The sequence below is a fragment of the Marmota monax genome, unplaced genomic scaffold, assembly GCF_021218885.2.
Source record: "Marmota monax isolate L192 unplaced genomic scaffold, Marmota_monax_Labrador192_F-V1.1 WCK01_AAM20220418_F8-fsc00153, whole genome shotgun sequence".
Classification (NCBI taxonomy): Eukaryota; Metazoa; Chordata; class Mammalia; order Rodentia; family Sciuridae; genus Marmota; species Marmota monax.
In genome coordinates, this window is record NW_026692146.1 from 186,127 (window position 1) to 206,160 (window position 20,034).

General features: G+C 36.7%; 1 protein-coding gene across 7 annotated transcripts in view; it reads left to right on the forward strand.

Moving 5' to 3' along the window:
* The first annotated feature begins 3,752 nt into the window (after positions 1-3,752).
* Positions 3,753-20,034, forward strand: part of Disp1 (dispatched RND transporter family member 1) — a 207,080-nt gene continuing 190,798 nt past the window's right edge. For 4 of the 7 annotated variants that reach the window (XM_058571672.1, XM_058571680.1, XM_046418962.2 and 1 more), the window contains exons 1-3: positions 3,753-3,871; positions 4,319-4,477; positions 9,394-9,738. Coding sequence is in view for 1 of the 7 variants with exons in the window: in XM_046418952.2 (XP_046274908.1) it covers positions 9,784-9,830 (47 nt within the window). In the remaining 6 variants the exon portion in view is untranslated. Of the gene's footprint in view, positions 3,872-4,318; positions 4,478-9,393; positions 9,831-20,034 lie in introns of those variants that run through there. The other 3 variants (XM_046418952.2, XM_046418964.2, XM_058571674.1) reach the window with 3 other exon arrangements.

The following is a 20,034-nucleotide window of genomic DNA, read 5'->3' on the forward strand; positions in this document are numbered from 1 at the left end:
GTGTTGGGGATTGAACCCATGGCCTTGCACATGTGAGGCAAGCACTCTACCAACTGAGCTATATCCCTAGTCCCTCAACTGTCACTTCTTTAAAGAATGTAATCACCACCCAATCCCTGTTGCATGCCCATTTATCAGTTTCATTTTCTCCAAAATACTTACCATCATGTCAAATAATCATGTTAAGATACAATAAATAAATATTTACCATCATGTTAAGTTTAGAAAAATGTTAAAAATAACATATTCTTATGTTGGTTTGTTGTTGATTTTTTTTGTCTTCCCCTACTAGAATGTAAACTCTATAAGAGTAGTTGTATTAGTTTGGCCTCTCCAGAGAAGTAGAACCAATGGCGGGTGGGGGGGGGGAGGAGAGAAGAGAGAGAGAGAGAGAGAGAGAGAGAGAGAGAGAGAGAGAGAGAGAGAGAGTTAGTTTATTATTAGGGAAACTGGCTCATATAATCAATTTTGGAGGCTGAGAAGTCCCACATCAGGCCATTTGCAAGCTGAAATGCTGTTGTTGTGATTCAGTTCAAGCTTGAAAGACTCAAAACCAGGGAAAATGTGACTCAGTCAGAGGCCAAAGACCTGAGAATCTCAGGGAAAGGTGTTGGTGCAAGTCCCAGAGTCTAAAGGACAGAGAATCTGGAGTTCTGATGTCTGAGGTCAGAGGAATAAGGACATCCCAGATCCAGGAGAGAGAGAACATGAATTTATCTTTCTTCTGCCTTAATTGGATGGTGCCTACCCATATTGAGGGCAGATCTTCCTCAGTTAGTCAGTTGACTTGTATACCAATCTCCTCCCAGAAACACCCACACAGATAACACCCAGAAATAATGCTTTACCAGCTATCCAGATATCCCCTAATCCAGGCAAGGTGACACCTAAAATTGACCATCACACTGGAATCTAGATCAGCAAATGCTCTCTGAATATTAGTTGAATGATCTGATGAATGAGGGTATGCTTAGTTGAAGAAGCATAAGGAAGATCTTTGGCAAAAAGCTTACAGATTTTTATATAGATTTTATTGTTATAGATTGGATCATGAGTGTACCCCAAAATCTTATGTGTTAAAAGGTTTGGTTACCAGCCTGCTGCACTACTGGGAGGCTATGGAAATTTAGGAGTTGGGGCATAGTGAAAAGATGTTATGTCGTTGGGAAGGTGGTGACCTTAAAAAGGTATTGGGACCCCAGCTCCTTCCTCTCTCATTTTCCTTCCTGGGTGCCATGAGATGAGAAGCTTCCTCTACTATATATTCTTGCCATGACATACTGCCATCCATAGGCCCAAAAGAGACAAGGATAATCATGGAATAAAACTTTAGAAATCATGAGCCAAAAAAAAAAAAAAAATTTCCTCCTTTAAGCTGTTTTATCTTGGGTACTTTGTCACAGCAATGGAAATCTGACTAATAAACAAAGCTAGTAAGGATAGGATGGCATCTAGTCTATGTGGAGAGAATTGCTGCAGGAAGAAAAGAAAGAAGGTATTTTACAAACATAGGCTTCATTAGTAGTTTGTTGTGCTCAGGTGAGACGATGTCATCAGGTGGGGAAAAACATTTGTAAGTAACTTAATTTTGGGGACCTTAGATGACATATATAGATAGGACCATGGGCCAGAGCAGCTGTGATGTCTCAGAAATGTGCTCAGTTTGACCCTGCCGGAGTGAATGTAGAAAAGGATGTGAAGAGAAGGGTTCTCCATATTTATTTGTAAATGAAGGCCCATGTTCCAATTTCCAGAAATGCTATATAAATTCCTCTTTATATTCTTTGGGTTGTACTCCTCAATTGCCAAAATTCTACATGACTTCCAGGAGAAAAAAAATGGGTTAAGAAAAAACAAGATACATCCTTAAAAATATTTTTTAAAAATTCTGTGAAAGTAACAATGGTGAAGATACCTATTTCAAATCACTTGTTCACTCTGAGAAAGCAAAGTAAAATTCTAGACTATAATAACTGAATAACATCCACTCCATTAGTTATTAATCTTATAACCATATGAAAATTAGATCAGTTTCTCTGGCTCAGTCTTATTCACTTTAGGTTTAGTTCTAATATCCTCCAGAGCTCTTTGGTTTTGTTTCTTTTTTTAAAATTTCAAAATATTAATAAAACTATACAAAGGTAGATAGATTTATACGATATTCTGACAATCCAATGCCCCTTTTGCACTTTTGTCAATTGGGAGGAGTTGCATTAGATACATTTAAGGAAAATTTCCTTTAGAAATATTTAAGAAATCTTGCTGGTGTGCAACTAGGGTTGCCAGATTCTAGCAAATAAAAATGCAGGATTCCTACTTAAACTTGAATTTTAGATAAATAATGAGTAATTTTTTTTACTATAAATATGTTCCATGCAATATTTAGGACATAATTATTCTTTGAAAAATCTGAAATTGAAATTTAACTGAGGGTCCTATATTTTCTCTGGTAATCCTATGTGCGGGGAATTTTTCTGGGCAGTGAGTATTTGTATTTTTAAAAATTTATTCTAATTTGTTATATATGACAGAAGAATGCATTTTAATTCATATTACACATATATAGCACAATTTTTCGTATCTCTGGTTGTGCACAATGTAGAATCACACCATTCGTGTCTTCATGCATGTACTTAGAGTAATGATGTCCATCTCATTTCACTGCCTTTCCTCCCTCATGCCCCCTCCCTTCTCCTCCCTTACCTTTGCTCTATCAAGAGTTCATATCTTCTTCCCATGCTACCCCCCACCTCCATTATGAATTGGCATCCTTATATCAGAGAAAACATTTGGCATTTAGTTTTTTGGGATTGGCTTACTTCACTTAGCATTATATTCTCCAACGCCATCCATTTACCTGCAAATGCCATGATTTTATTCTCTTTTAATACAGAGTAATATTCTATTGTATATATATGCCACATTTTCTTTATCCATTCATCTACTTACTGGAAGGCATTCTAGTTTGGTTCCACAGTTTAGCTATTGTGAATTGTGCTTCGACAGTGACTATTTGTCATGGGGAGGAATCAGAAACAACCCATTATAGTTCTATCATGTCTATTCAAGGTACACATAATTAATCTGTACTATATTGTGTGATTTTAAAAGTTCTTAATACAGTTTTAAAAACAAAGGAAGTGACTTCTCACTAACCAATTAGAATACTTTTGTAGAGAAACTGTATCCATCTTAAAGGCACAGAGTTCTTGTTACTATAGAAAAATAAAATTCCTAGCCTTTAATTGCTTCTTAGGAAATATGCAGGGTTGTTTTTGTGTGTTGCTGGGGATCAAACCCAGGACCTTGCACACGTTAGGCAAGCAATTTACCATTTAGTTACATCCCCAGCTTGGAAATATATTTCTTATCATTAAGACTCAGAGCTGAAAATTCAAGCTATTACTTGCTTAGTAGTGAGATTTTTAAGTTAGTAGTAGAGCTGTGGTTCTAATTTAGTTACCAAGCCATAGAGTGAAATTTTTACCGGAGAAGAAAGGCTCATTTTATTATTTGGAACTTAGCAGGTGAAGCTTTCCCTGGCAGAAATATCTCTGCTTAGTTTTTATTTTGTTGGGAAGAAAACAAAGTAAGGCTGTGTACCAATCAGACATGTGGAAATGCCCACTGTTTATGCAAAGAGACAAATGGAATTTGAGTTTAAAATTATTAACTTGGTGTTAGGAACCCACCCAAACTTTCAGTTAATGAACATCAGGCCAAGTTTCCTTGTAGTGTTTCTCTTTTACACGTGGAATTTCCATTGGTTTAGGTCTTAAAGAGATCTGAAGCAGAAATATGTGATTATTATGCAATGTGTCCCTGTGGAAATCACATGTTTCCTTTGAATTCCACAGGAGAAAGGAGTTGGGTAAGGCACTAATTTTCTTTCTACTTACTAATTTGTTTACCTCAAGAGGATATGAATCAACGTTAAAAATGTTTTTATGTGCTATACAAACCTTTACATTTGGACCAAAATACTGGAGGGTGGGGAGAATTACTGTTTAATAGATGTAGTTTCATTTGGGGAACATGAAAAAGTTCCAGAGATGGATAGCAATGATTGTTGCACAACATTGTCAATGTACTTACTGCCACTGAAGTGCATATTTCGAATGGTTAAAATGGTACTATGATTTGAGTCTTGAATGCCCTGAAAAGGCCCATGTGTTAAAGGCACCCAGCCTGTGGTCCTATTGGGAGGTGGTGGGATTTTTAGGAGGTAGGGATGAGTGGGAGGCAGTTAGGTCATTGGTAGCATACCTTTGAAGAGGATATTGGGACCCCAGTCTCTTCCTCTCTTTTTGCTTTCCAGCCTTCATGAGATGAACAGGCTTCCTCCACCAGTGCTCCCTGCTACGATGTACTGACTTTCCACAGGCCCAAGGGCAACTGGCTCAAATGACCATGTATCGAAACAATTGAAACTGGAGGCAAAACAAAACTTTTCTTTTTTATATGTTGTTTATCTCAGGTATTTTTTTCTCCCTAACGCAAATTGAATATTTTATGTCATATTTAGTTTACCGCAACAAATAATTAGACCAAAGTATCAAATATCATGTTGTAAAATGTTTCAACTAAATTGAAATATTTCTGGACCAGCTCCCCTTTTAGGAAGGAAACAACATCCTAAATCTAGTAAGATCATCTTTCACTTTGGTCTAAAAGACAGTAGATCACAGAGAATTGAGCTCTTCGTAGAGGATATTTTATCATTAGAAATCTGCTGTGGAGTTTGAAATTATTAATCATAGAACACTAGCTGATCTCAGTTCTCACTCAATTTATAACCTGTAATTAATGCAACTTTTCATCAAATGATCACTATAGCCAGAAATAATAGGCTGTTGATTTTGCCACAAATTATTAAGTTATTGCATATGCAAATGAAGAGGATATGTTTTTTTTTCAGAAAATTTGTCTTAATGAAGGGAAAAACATGAAAGTTATTTATGCAGAAAATTACAAATTATTCAGGTTATATTATTACAAACATCTCAGAAGACTGACTGCTCAACTTGTGCCAGTTACTTTTTCTTTGGTTAAAACTTTTAATTACATTATTGTAATTGTAAATTTTTTATTACTCAGTATTTTTTCTAAAACCACTTTCAATACACAATATTTGCAGGTGCAAGAAGATGTATCAAAGTACATATATATGCAATGTTTACAGGCCATTATGAAGCTGTATCTTAAAAATACCTTTAGGAAAATAAAGATTCAACCAGTTTGCTCAGCTTTAGAAATAGGACTAGAATAGAAATAGGCATTTTAATGAAAAAAATCAAAACTAATAAAATGCTTATTAATTAATCAGTTATGTTTAAAAACTTTTAATAATCTCTACATAAGTGCAGGTTAGATAAAAATCTACAGGTCATTAATATAAGATTGCAGTATTCTAATCTGTCTGTTTTATGAAGTAATAACATGTACTGGATAGTCTCAAACCAGCTGGATTTCAACTGTGAATTCCCAGATACCAGACTTTCTTGTCTAATGGCTTCCATGCTTTTTATTTATTTATTTCATGCACAGTTCATAGATGTCTTTCAGCAGCTCCATCTGACATGCACTGCTTCATCTTTCATAGCAACAGGGATTTTGACCAGTCTCCAAGTTAAAATCCCAGAAGATCTATGCATTTTGTGGTTTTGAGTGGGATGATGTTTCTTCTTATTCATAGGAGAAAAAACTTTCCAAATGTGTGACCCAGAGACTTCCTGGATCCTATACATGTCCCCAGTAAACTTAATCCTGTTGCCATTAAATTTTGCTGAGGCCCTAGCACTACTCATCTGTGCCTCTCAAGGAATATGTTCTCAACAAATCAAAAGTATTCTCTAATTTCAGGGAGCTAGTTACATAGAAAAAATTTTAGCAACACCCACAGTGATAGATATTTTAGCTGGGAAGTTGAGCAGCCCAGCTCAGATGCAGCTTGCTTCTTGGCTTAATGAAGGATGCTCTGGCACATCAGGGCCATGATTATTTCCCAGCACCTGCAGAATCCCCAATAAAGAGTAGGTTTCTATAGATCTCTAACATCACATCTCCATTTAAAGTCTGCTGAGAAGGGTCCAGGCATTTCCATTCCTCTTCAGAAAAATCAATGACCACATCCCTTAATGTCTTCAGCTCTTGTGTAGTGCAGAAACCTGGGTCTCCTGATTTAGGACTGGAAGCATAGAAATGGATTCGAAGAATGGCAGGCTCCAGAAACCGAGGCTATGGTTTTAGACATAACTGATAATGATATGAGTATTCATGTTGGTGATGAAAAATAAGACAAATGTCCATGTATGAACTAAAAAGACTGTGTAAAGTGAAAATAAGCCTTATAAACAACTAAGCTTCTTGGCTCTGCTAATTAACCCATTTACCTGCCTGAGCTAGTTAGAACTGAAAAAAAAAAGGGGGGAAACTTTTCATTAAAATTTTCTCTTATGGTTCAGAATAACATATCTGTGTCTGTTGTCACTCATAAATGTCTCCTGAGTGGTTCTTACCATTCTGTAGTTGGCTGCTGTCATGATATAGATATGGCTAAACTCTGAAGTCCAGGAGGTAGGTGGGAGGAGGCTGAAGAGTAAGTGCTGTGCTAAGGATTTCACAGTAACTTCCCAGGGCACTTCACTTTTTCCACATTAGAGGATCCATTAATTGGGAAGATCAGGAAAGAGGGAGAGAGGGAGGGAGAGGGGGAGAGAGAAAGGATGATTTTATTTTTTCAAAATTTCTTACAGATTCTATCTCTGTAACTATTGAGCTGTTAGACCTAAAAAAAAAAAAAAGGAAAAAACCATTGTGATTAGCTAACTATTATTTTCTCCTCTGTTGTAATATATGGTTTCCAAAGTCTGTCTTTAGCTTTATTGTCTGCATGATTCTCCTTGCCCACGACATTTGAACAGTAAATCGATCAAACCCCTTGGTAATTGTGGAAGGACTGGGAATAAAATATTGGAAAGATGGAAACTATGATTGGCACCTCTTAGACAATTCTTTTCTTCCCACTTCTTTCTCTCTTCTCTATCCCTATTTCCTCTTCCTCCCTTCTGTTTTTTTTTTTTCCTTTTTGCTCAAACAACTTTGGACATTTTGCTTGTACCTAACCCAATTCTAGATTGGCATGACTTTTCTAGGTAAGCATGCAAAGAGAGACCAATTGGAGTTTTGCATGTGAACTCTAAAATCAACACATAAAAGACCCCCCCCCCCACACACACCCAATTTGGATGAAGTGTTTACACATGGTCCAGCTTTGCTGTTAGAATGAGTATGTCATTGGCTCAGTGACTATTCAGTTGAGCAGACTGTCTTAAACAAGAATGTGATCTAAATACATTCCTTACAATTATTATGGTCACAAACAGCTGAAATGTTTTGCCTCTCTGGCTAGCCAGATGTAGTGGTGCATGACTGTAATCCCAGTGACTCAGGAGTCTGAGGCAGGAGGATCCTCAGTTCAAAGCAAACCTCAGCAAGTTAGTGAGACCCTGAGCAGCTTAGCAAGACTCTGTCTAAAAATAAAACATAAAAAAGGCTGGGGATGTGGCTCAGTGGTTAGGCACCCCTAGGTTCAATCCCTCGTCAAAAAAAAAAAAAAATTGTGTAGGAAATATACAGGGTTACCTCCTATAATCAAAGAACATGGGTCAGGTTCTATGTCCTTAGCAAAGGGTATTAATAGATCTTTTCTTTAGGGCACTGGTATTTGTATAACTCAGGGGATAATGGAGGTCTCCTCCCTGTGCCACATTTAAAATTCCTGATGAAAAGTCTAAAATTGTCTGATTTAGGTCGTGCCACCTCTGGAGGGTGTATGGTAAGGAGTATCCCAATTTAAGCAGCAAAAGTTTAGTATCCTGGGATCCCCCTTAGGCCTGGAGCAAACTATATTAGCTGGTTACTCAAGGATATGGTCACTGGTGCATATATGACCTTCAAGGGGCTGCCTCTATGTATTTCAGCCATTCATATACATTTTTTTTGATGAGCTATAGGGAAATATTTAAGCATCTTGGCAACCCAGTGTACACACTCTCTCACCACAGGCATCACACCAGACTTTTCTTTCCATTCTCTCAGAGACATATCTCCCACTACATGATTCATTTATTTCTTGTACCACCACAAATGGACTGCTAACCTTCCCAATGGGAGAAAACCTGATGCCATGTCCTCCCACTCCATCTAAAGGTGCTGTCATGCCCTCTATGCATAGACTTTTTACATGAGGCCTTTTGCTCCTTTTCTTCTACCATAATCTTACCTCCATATAGTGCAACATATCCTGTTGCTGACAAAAGGGAAAAGAAAATGAAGGCAAAATTATATGATTTTGTTTTAAAAATGAAAAGGGGGTGTTTGATACACAAAAGTGGGTTTACTGAACAGTAGCAGCAAGCAAGAAAACAGTAATAGATGCAATGGTCCTCATTATCCTGGTTGGTAATGAATTCTTCTCTTCTGGGCCTTTCCATGGTTCCTTGCAACCTTGGTTGACACTTCGGTTGTTTTGGATGACTTGCCAAATGAGGCAACGTGACAGGTATGAACTTACATGATTCTGCCTTTATAGGGTTGTAGAAGGTATCCCTTGCCTTCACTTTTGGGTATGACACTTTGAGAAAGCACCTGCCAAGAGTGAAACACATTCTATTCATAGCATTTTCAGGTTTGTATTTTTGTTTGATGACTAGGACAATCACCCTGGTCACTTTCAGGACTCATTATTTATTCTCTGAAGTGATCCCACTGATTATATGATATGGAGTCTGAAGTCAGAATTCTTTAGCACACGGTACAGCAGTCTTCACCATCTGACCTGGACTCCTCTTACTGTGCTTGTTCTTGCCTCCAGTGTCTTGGACCTTGTAATTTTGACTGTATCCCCGCCCTGCTGGGTGTACAAGCCAAGCTCTCACTCCCCGACATCCTTCTGCTCTGTTCCACTTTGCCTGCCTTTTAATCCTATTCATCCTTTATTTCAGTTTCAACTAAAGTGACTATTCCTAGAAGGCTTTCTCTGCCCACTGTCTACACCTCACCATTCCCTATAGTACTGCCACAGTTCCTCCAATGATTGATAGTTTGGTTGCACTTTTTGCTCATAAACCCGTGTCCCTGTACTAGACCAAGCTTCTGGAGGGACAGTCCACTGTTTGGTTTATTCCATGCGTAGTTCATTGCCTTGAATTTAAGCTCCAAGAGAATTTAGGGTTTTCCTGCATTCACTGTTATAGCCTCAGCATTCACAGCAGTGCCTGGTTGTTGCATAAATGATATATACATAGCATAAACATCTGAATAAATGAAAAAAGAAATAGTGCCTTGCGGTGTGATTAACCTCTGTTTTTGTTTATATCAACTTTCAAGTAGATTGTGAGGACAGAGTTCAGTTCAGTGAGTCATCTCGCTCCTCAGAGGACTTGAGCAGAATGACACGCTTGGTCCTCCTGCTTCGCAGATCGGTTAACTGAAGCACTGGAAACTGCAAGAGCGAGAGAAAAAGGAGCCTTTCGCCGCTCGCCTAGGCCTTCCAGGTCAGGCTGAGGTGCCCTCTCCGCGAAGTCCTTGCCTCGCTCCCACCGAGACGCAGAGGTGCGGGGCCGCGGAGCCGCAGCCCGAGCGGGCAGGGGCGGGACTTCCGGTCCCGCTTGCTAACGCCGACCGCGCCAGGCGGAAGCCCGGCTCCTGGCCAGGATCCGGGAGCCCGGACTGGAGGTGAGTTCGGAGCCGGAGCGCCCCGGGCACTTGTCTTCTCAGTGGATGCTTCTTGAGCGCTGTCGCGCCGCGCCGCGGGACTGGGATACCGGGTAGGGAAGGGAGAGTCGGCGCTTCCCGCACCGGTGGAGGGACTGCTGGGACCTCTGGCTTGAGGAGGGGGGCCAGGACTGGGAATGGGGATTCGGGAGAGCCCCCAAGGGTAGCCGTGAGGGTCTGGGGAGGAGGCACCGGGGACCCTGAGGCGAAGAGGCCTTGAGACCGGGGGCTGCGATGACACTGGACGGAGATGCACGTCGGAGGAATGTGGGGGTGTGTCCCGGGTCCTGGCGGATTGTCTGGGATGGTGGCAGGATATGGCAAAGGTTGACTTCCAGGGAGAGGTTTAGAAACGGGGTGCGGGGTGGGGGGTGTCGCTCCTTTTCTGAGGGTCCTAGATGAGAAGGACGTCCTGACTTAAGGAATCAAGAGAGATGACCGGTTACCTATTGGATGCTGAACTCGTATTGCTTTATTTGCAATTAGTCCTGCTTTTAAAAAAATGTATTCCCGCCCACCCAGGTAGATTTCGGGAAAATATTTTATATTCTTAGGAAAAGCTTGAACTCGTCTTCACCCAGATCCAACTTTGCTGCGTTTGTCAGACTGATAGTAAATCTCTGTTCAGACAAGTCAACCAAAGTTTTCCTTTTGGACTCCTGTCTACCTTGCAGAGTTTAGTTTTTCTTATTTCCTTTGTCATGGAATGAACTTCTAAATGTGTTTAGGATGACTGTGATAATCACCAGAGGAACCCGTGCTGTCAACATTACAACTTAATTGTTTTTCTGCTCAACATTGTAACATATTTTTGGATGTTAAGTGACTTGGATTTTTGCCACCAACGGAGCAGCTAGGAAAAGCTAGGGAAAGTCTTTGATGGAGGGTGATAGCTGATAATAGCTTCAGGTATTTCACATTTCCAACGTTAGTTTTTTTTTTTTTTTTTTTTTTTTTTAAGTTTTAAAAACGACTGCGTTGGTACAGGTAAGATCTGATTTGCTGGTCAGATATTTGAATTATTTCAAATAAACTAGAAAATTTGTATTTATTAGTACCCCGGTGTCTTGCTATTTTATATATAAATTCTTGATAGCCTTGAAAATTTATATACTTGAGTGATATATACAAGTCCTTATGTTTAGGAACACAGTTGATATTAATTAGTGTAAATCAGTATCTAGTCATAAACCAATTGCTTTAACATGTAGATGAGCATATTGAATAAATTTTCAAATTAGATAATGAAAAGATGACAGTCATCTCCAAAGTTACTGCATTAATTGCTATCTTGGTTACTAAATGTATCTTAATTTAATCTCATTTCTTTAAGTAGACTGTATGGTTATCTGATGAGGCTTGATTTTATTTTTGCATTCAACTTTGGTTTAAAAAATTGTGTTCCTTCCCTTGTGTTTTAGAGAGGTGAACACTTAAGAAAGCATGCAAGTCTTCACACTTTAGTTTATGGTTGGAGGAAGTGCTTCTTGTTGAAACAGAAGAGCATCTACCTTCTGTAGCAAGTTTCTAGTTATATTTCTGAATGTTTTGAAATTTGATTGCCTGATGTTTTGGAAAATCTTTGGATTATTTCTTGTTCTAATTGTTGAATAAATCTCTTAGCTTACTCTTTAGATAAATTGTTATTCTGTAGGATTGAGATGTATTTTACAGTGTAAGCAATAATGGCAATTTTTGAGTAGATGCAGCAAATTGGTAGTTTACCTTGGGTTCACTGTTTAATTTTTTTCCCTGCTGCAATGGAATATGTATCTGCATTGTAAAAACTACCAAAACAGTGCTAACCAGAACAGTGTCTTTGTATACACATACTTAAACATTTTGTTTTTCTTAATCACCAGTTTGTAATATATCAAATAATTTGTTATATTTAGTTCTTTAGTTTCATGCCCTCTGGTGATCAGTTTTATTATTATATAGTACCTTCTTAGTTATCTGCTTCCCTATAGGAAGCTATTCCCTGCCGTTTGGTAGAATCAAGAGAGTTTGATACAGCTGAGGAATATATATCTTTTGACTAGGGAGCTTCCAGAATGCTGATTTTGCCAACTTACCATGCAGCTGCTGTACTGCCAATGATACAGAGTGTGGCCCTCATCCCTTCCTTTAGGATCACTTTCTGTCCCTTTTTCTCTTCTGAGTTAGACCTTTTCTCTCAGTGACCAAGATGACCTGGGCCTCAGGGTGACTCAAAATGGGACCAGAATGGTCAAATAAGACAGCAGTCCTGTTAGAAGGATCCTGTCTATTCTGTTCAATATGATCCCATAAATCTTGGCAACTTTTCCTGCCTTTTGGAAGGTAGTTATGACTGTGAGCCATGGGTTTAGATAGTTATTGTTTTAAAAATAATTTTAAATGCTAAATCATAATTTTCTGATTATATAAATGGACTTCATTAAGTTTTGCTTAGAGGGATCACATTAAATTATACTTTAACTTTCATATCAAAGTAGTAACATATGTCTCACAATTACAAATACTGTAAAAAAATACTCCCATTCTTTATTGCTATTATTAGTTATTTTTTTTTTCCCTCTGAGATCCTAAGGAAAAAAAAAAGAGCTATTGGATAAAAGATTTGGGCGGATGTAGGAAAATTGACCATTACAAGTGACACACTAGAAGCTGTCTCCTATGATTTTAAGGGGTAATTTAGTAGTGAAGTAGTTTAGAATTGCCAGCTCCTTGTGATAATATAACAGAAAGACTTAGAGTTGAATTTTATTATAGTTTTAAAATAACAATAATATCTATGTCTGTATATGTGCACTCTTATTTATTGTCTGCAGGTGATGGGTATTATCTCCCAGGAGAATGAGGGGGCAGAGCTTTTGAAGTTGAAGTTTATGTGGTCATTGGGAATCATGGAGAGATTTGAGGGAGGGATTGAGATAGTAATAGTTTATTTTAGCACTAATATTTTCAATATTGAGAGGAGGAAGGCATGGAAACTAGTGAAAACATTATAGATGGGCTAAGACAGAGGACTGTATACATTATATATCAGTTAACTTGTTTTTATCTCAGGAGGGCAGTGAGAGCAGGCCCTAGAAGGTGATAAAAAGTTAAATTCTCAACTTTCCCATAAGAAATAATGACTATGCAGATAGTATCAGAGTCAAGTCCTAATATTTTAAACCCAAAGTAATTGAAAAAAATTGCAAAAATAAAAAAAATAGTACAAGGGACCACCTAAATACCATTTATTCAGATTCACTTATTAATATTTTATCCCATTTGCCTTATAATTTGAGAACAAGAAATGTACTTTTTCTTGTTTATTTTTCACAGTGCTGGTAATTGAACCCAGGTCTTCACAATGTTAGGCAGGTGCTCTACCATTGGACTTCAACCCCAGCCCACAAAAATAAAAGTAAAAATTGATTAAAGTAGAATGTTCATATTAAATATACTACCAAGTTGAATTGCTAAGTTTATTTCTTCTCTAATAAACATTTATTAGCTCTAATTTGCTGAGTTCTGGAGCAAGAAAATTCCTTGGAAATTAATCTGATTTAATTCTCTTAAAGATTATATATATTGACCAATCAAGGACAGGTGGGTTTTGATCCCTGAACTCCTATAGACTCTGTCAGTCTTAGCATCCTCACAGGTAGGAATAATAATTTCTTTGTTTGTTGTTTCATGCTTACACATTTTTATTTGACCTTAAGAGAGGTACGTAAATATTCTTCCTTGCGCCTACTTGAAATCTTACTTGCATTCATTACAAAGACCACCTTATCCTTTTAGTTATAGAAAACAACAAAACAGCATATTTTAACGGGTTTCATTCACTTTATTATTATTATTATTGTAAAAAAACCCTATGTTGTAGCCACAGCAAAACAGCATCTCTTTTAAGAACACTTAACCTATTACGTATTAAATATCTTGTTAACTTCTCTATGATGAGACTATTCCTTTAGGATTTTTATCTGAAACATAGTTTTCTTTAGTCTATTTACAAGGTCTTATCTTGATTGATCTTTTAAGATTCTAGGTTTTTATACCCTTTTTAAGTGGGTTGAACAAAGCCTAAAAGAGTCTAATGTGTAATAACAATGATAATTTATGTATAAATTGTTTCTGATGTGGTTTTCTTATGTAGTCATAGGGCAGGAAAGTTGGTTTCTTTACTTCAGAGATGGAAAATCCTGAGTTCCAGAAAGGTTAAGAGACTTCCCAGTGCTGTTATGGAGCTCTATGATATTGGACTAAAACGCCATCTGCCCTGAGATGATGATCTGGCACTATGCTGTTTGGACTTTTAGCCTCTAAAATTGTACATATTCCCATGTCTTCTGACCCTAAATCTAGTTATCCTTTTGATTGAATCTTATTTGTATGTCCTTGTAGAATCTATCTACTTATCTAGGAGATAGACATATAAAATGCATATTCAGTAATAATATAGAATTGTGTTCACCTTATAAGAAGTAATGGTCCAACAATGTGCTGCCTTCATCAGACATGTAAAAGAGTGCAGACAGTTATAAAAGCTATACTAACAAAGTAGTGCATCCAGAATGATATGATTAGAATGGTGAGAAATCTATGTACTAGTATTATGTAACCCAGAGAAGAGACAGTTATCTTTAAATACATGACAAAATCTTGTGTAGGGAAGAGAAAATAGATATTTTGGATTGCTGTGGATGACACATTTGGAAAATGGATATATATCTCCTACACTACCTATCTGTATCTACATATCTGTATCTATTATATATCTATATATGTTTTTTTTCTTTTTTTGGTACTGGAGATTAACCCAAGAGCATTCAACCTCTGAGTTACATCACAGCTTTGTTTTTATTTTGTTTTGAAATGTGGTCTCACTAAGTTGCCCAGGCAAGCCTCAAACTTTGTAACCTTCTTCTTTAGCCTTTTGAGTAGCTGGGATTGTGAGTGTGTTCCACCATACCTGGAAAACATATTTTTAAACCTTAGAATCCATTGACTTTCTTATTTCTTCTCCTCTGTTACCAGCCTGACTTGCTATTAGGGAAATAGATTATTTGCTGACTGAACTTGTTCTCCAAACAGGCTTGTCATCCATTTTCTAAATTTGTTATCCATAGCAACACAAAATATCTGTTTTCTCTTTGCTATGCAAGATTCTATCATATATTTAAAGATAACTATTTCTTCTCTGGGTTAAATAGTGCTTTCTCATCATCCTGATCATCTCATTTTGGAAGCACTAGGTTTTAGTATGGCTTTTGTAATTGTCTTCCCTCCTTTACATGTCTGACGAGGTGAAAAATGGTTGTACCATTATTTCCTGTAAGATGGATACAATTCTATACTCTTATTGAATATTCATTATTATTGAAGTTCCAAATTGCCTTAACATTTCAGCAGCACATCTTGTTCCAATATTAAGTATTTGGTGAGCCAAAGCTTCCCCAATTTTTGTGGGAACTCTCCATTAGTCTGACCCTCAGGTGCTAGTAATACTGATTTTTAGGTTGTAATGCAGGACTTTTACATGTATTCCTGTTAAATTTTATCCTTCCTGTGTTTTAAAAGTTCATTATTTCAGCCTGAGAAAGATACTTTGGTGTCAATTTCTTACTCATTTATTAGCAATTCTTTTAAGCTTTGTCTTCTATATTTATCCCTTAAAGCTTGTGTTGAGTCAAGACTGGTTTTGGATTAATAAGGGTGATTAATGATTATAATGAGAAAATAGTATTGCTAGTTTGTTGGCATTGTGTAGAAAGTACTAACCTAAAAAATAACAATCTGGCATTTATTTAAAATGCTATTTATTTTAAAGAGGTTATAACATACAGACATTTGTTAACTTTTAAGGAAAAGTACCTATTTGACTTTTACTGTGTTAGTATATCAACTAGGCTTTCCAGAGAAACAGAACCAATATCATATACAGTATATCCGTGTATTTTTTTTAAAGATTTATTCTAAGGAACTGGCTCAGGCATTTTTGGTGGTTGGCAAGTACAGAATTGGTAGGTAAGGCCAGCAGGCTGGAAATTCAGGCAGGAGTAATCTTGAGGCAAACTTCTCCGGGAAGCCTCAGCTTTTGCTCTTAATGTACCTTCATCTGATTAGATGAATCCAACCCACATTGTTGAGGTTAATCGTCTTTCCTTTCAAGGCAACTAATTGTAGATATTAGCCACATCTACACAGTACTTGCACAGCAACATCTAAACTAGTATTTGATTAAATAACTGGGTCCTGTAACCTAGCAATGTTGATACATCAGACTGTCACAATTAGTATTTAAAATTTGTTGGTGTATTAAACAAATAATGTGGCATATAAAATACTGCATAATGATTGGCAAACAGAAGAGTGTATATATCCATAACACAGTTAGCCTTTAATGGATTTAAAAACAACAAAGGCCAGGTTTTCATAAATGTGTCACAGAATGGAAAATGGACAAAGTGAAGGCCCTTGCCAGTCTTTGAAATTTGTTATTCTCTTTTATAGGTTACTATATTGTATTTTTTTAAAATTTAGGGAGCCTTAAATAACTTTAAAACTTTATAAGTTTTTCTGTTCTTATAATTCCGTGCTCTTGCTAATATTTTTGCATAAAAATTCTTAGAGCTGGGAATTAGTTTTGAACTTAGTCTAATAACTCTCACTTATATTTGAGAAACTGGTCTCAGAAAGGTGAATGATTTGCTCAGGTAACACAGCTAGTATAGAACCAGGACTAGAGTTTGAGATTTCTTGGTTCTTAGTCCTAAGTCCTTTCTGTTATAATAGTGATTACAGTTAAGTGAAGCCAATCAAGGTCAGGCTTTATGAGGAGAGGATGATTTTGAATCTCAACTTCAGAGAATATAATTGGTAATTAAGAGAATGGAGGTGATTATTCAAGCCATTCAGTGACATTGGTGGGAGGGAGGATGAGCAGAGAGAAGCAGATATGTCATAAAATATCCAGATGAACCACATATTTACTTGGGGAACACAGTGACATGATACCCATGGAGCTTAAAGAAATTTTGCAAGTAGCCAGACATTGGGTGATTCATAGGGGATGGGAACAGACCTTAAGGATATGAACATAGGTCCAAGAGATGTCACCAAGAGAGCTTGTTTTCTGGAGGAAGTTAAGGATAGATGATGCTGATTTGGAAACCCTTTTGGACAAAATTATAAGAAATTTCTGAGACATCAAGAGAACATTGTAGGATGTAAATGGATCCTTTAGAAGGTTGCCTGGTTTCAGGGATTAATTTTTTTTTAATTACTTTTTAAAAAAATTTTTTTTATTGGTTGTTCAAAACATTATAAAGCTCTTGACATATCATATTTCATACATTAGATTCAAGTTGGTTATGAACTCCCAATTTTACCCCAAATACAGATTGCAGAATCACATCGGTTATACATCCACATTTTTACATGATGCCATATTAGTGACTGCTGTATTCTGCTACCTTTCCTATCCTCTACTATCCCCCCTGCCCTCCCCTCCCATCTTCTCTCTCTACCCCATCCACTGTAATTCATTTCTCTCCTTGTTTATTTTCTCAGGGATTAATTTGAGCTGAATTTAGGTAATAACAATAATGTCATTTGTTGATCACTTGCAAGCTCAGGAGAGTCCTTGATCAAATTACTGCACTTTTTGCCTTATCTGCAAAATAAGCACAATAATGGTCATTATAGGGAGTAAACAACATATTGAATATAGGATGTGCTGAGTACTCAGTAAAGTGTAGCTTTTATTATACTCTACATGGCATTGGCTGAGGGTCATATTAGAAAGTAGCACTAGAATGAGATCTTTTTTTCCCTTATTTTTGCCACTTCATGCCACCTCCACAGATCTTTAGCATATTGTTGCCTTCACATTTACCCTTTCCAGGCAAGTGCATGTCTCTGACATATGTATAGTGCTTCTCTATCTTTGTCGTTAGAGGGCATGATCTTCGAATAAACTATGCAGTTTTGGGGGGACACATTTCAACTGAAAATTCCACTTCATCAAATTGAAATTATGTACTACAATGCTGATTCCAACTAATTTTATAACCCTCCTCCTCCTTTTTTTTTTTTTTTTTTTGCACTTTGGAAGCTGTAGCTGAAAAAGGGAATGGAGAACACAACCCTTTCTGAAGGGTTCTTTCCTTCAGGATTGGAATTTAAAAAAAAAATCTATGAATTCAGTTCTAGAGATAATTGGTTAAACAAAAAAGACATTTTCCATGATAAATGAATATTAAGGAAGTAAAGCACTTCAGTATGTGACAGATTTTTTTTTCTATGTGTAGTCTCAATATCCAGTAGTGAGATAACTAGGTATGAAGCATAGACTATCTGCCTCAACTTTGTAATGCAATAATGCAATTATTTCTGAACCAGACTAGGAAACCATTTAGCTTATATTCAGAGGGTTGGTAGAATTTGCATTGACTCAGAGTGATTTGGTGTTTAGTTATCATTTTTCGGAACCTTTGCCACATTTGAAGATCTGTTAAGAAAGGTTCATTCTGGAGCCATTTCAGCTGGAAGACAGTGTTTTTGCATAGCTTTGTATGCCAGCTTTTTAGTTGAGAAATTCATGAATTTCTACGTTTGTAAACAGAAGGCATTCAGAAATGCTTAAGCTTAAGAAAGGACTTTTAACTTTTTTTTAAAGAAGTAAATAAACATTAAATTTTGAGTGATATTTTGAGTGATTTGTTATTGAAGTGATTTAATAAGATAAAACAACTTATTTACAGACCTCAATGTTTCATGTTACAAGTTTTCTACTTCACAGTCCTTCAGTTGATAACTTTCAATAATCTATCTATAGTAACATTTGATATTCAGTGAGAAATCAGAGTAAGTTGTGTGTGGAACATTGTATTTGTTCCATAGTCCTTAGTGCATACTGTCTTGCAATTTTCTTTTTTTCTCTGCTCTTTGACTTCCTCCTAGATAATGATACTTTCTTGTTTTACAAATGCTGATGCATTAAAGTCATCCATTTTTCTTTCTTCTGTCTTCTAATGCCCCTGCTCCATGAAATCTTTATTTTTCTCATTATTGATTAAATAAACTCAGAGTAAAGTGTGGAATTCCTTTAAAATACACCTAATTCCAAAGTGTATTTTATAAATTTTACATGTACACACACACACACATCACACATTTTATATATTAATATTATACATGTACACACACAATTTTTTTTTCCATTACTGGGGAAAAATTACTGGGGATTGAACCTAGGTTTTTGTGTGCAAGAGCTCTACAGTGATCTATGTTCTCAGCCCTTTTATTTTTTGTTTTGAGACAGGGTCTCACAAAGTCATCAGGCTGACTTTGAACTTTCAATCCTTCTGTTTCAGCCTCCTGAAGTAGCTGGTATTACAGTCATGCAACACTGCACCTGGTAAATCTTATATAAATTTATTTAAAATGAAACATGTTAGCCCAAAGAATTAGTGGGCAACTTAATATGTTTACTTTGTTACTTCAGATTTTCTTTTTTTTGGTGAGGGGACTCCCAGTATCTAAGAGAACATATTTCTTCCATATAGGAGTTGAGAAGAGCAGCAAGAATAATGGGAGGAGACCGGACCTTTTCCAACTTGACAAATAGATATAGCTTGAACTTTTTGCTTCTGCAAGTCCTTAATCTCACTACATCCATCTGTCTATCTTATCTATCTCTGTTTATATTGTTTGTTTAGATATTCTTCATATAATATTACTCGCCTCTTAGTTGCAGTTTACTATCTCCCATCTTGTCATAAGATAGATGCTCCTAATTTATATATTGTCAAGTTACATGTTCTTCCACGAAACTTGTGATTTTACTTTGCTTTTCAGAGTGTTAATAAATTTTGTTGACAGAATGAATTGTTTTCTACCAAGGACTAAATGTCACCCATAAGTGTATTATACCTTTTGTTGAAAGTGTCTCTAATGATACTGGCTTCTATTTATTGGTCCTATACTATAGTGTAGACACTGTGCTGGGATTTTAATATATTACCCAATCTTCACAACAACCCTGAGGTAAGGTACATATTTATACTTCACTTTAGGAGAGATTAAGTATTTTGTCTAAGTTTGTACCACTTAAAGATGGTGTAGTTGATTTTTAACCCCTTTCTGAGTATACCTTGTTTTCTTGTACATTTTAGAAGCCTCTTAAGTGTTTTGGTGCCCATACATAAAGTGCTATTTAGAGTTTGTAGCATGTTGATTCTAGATTTTTTTGTTGTTATATCTGTACACTCCAAA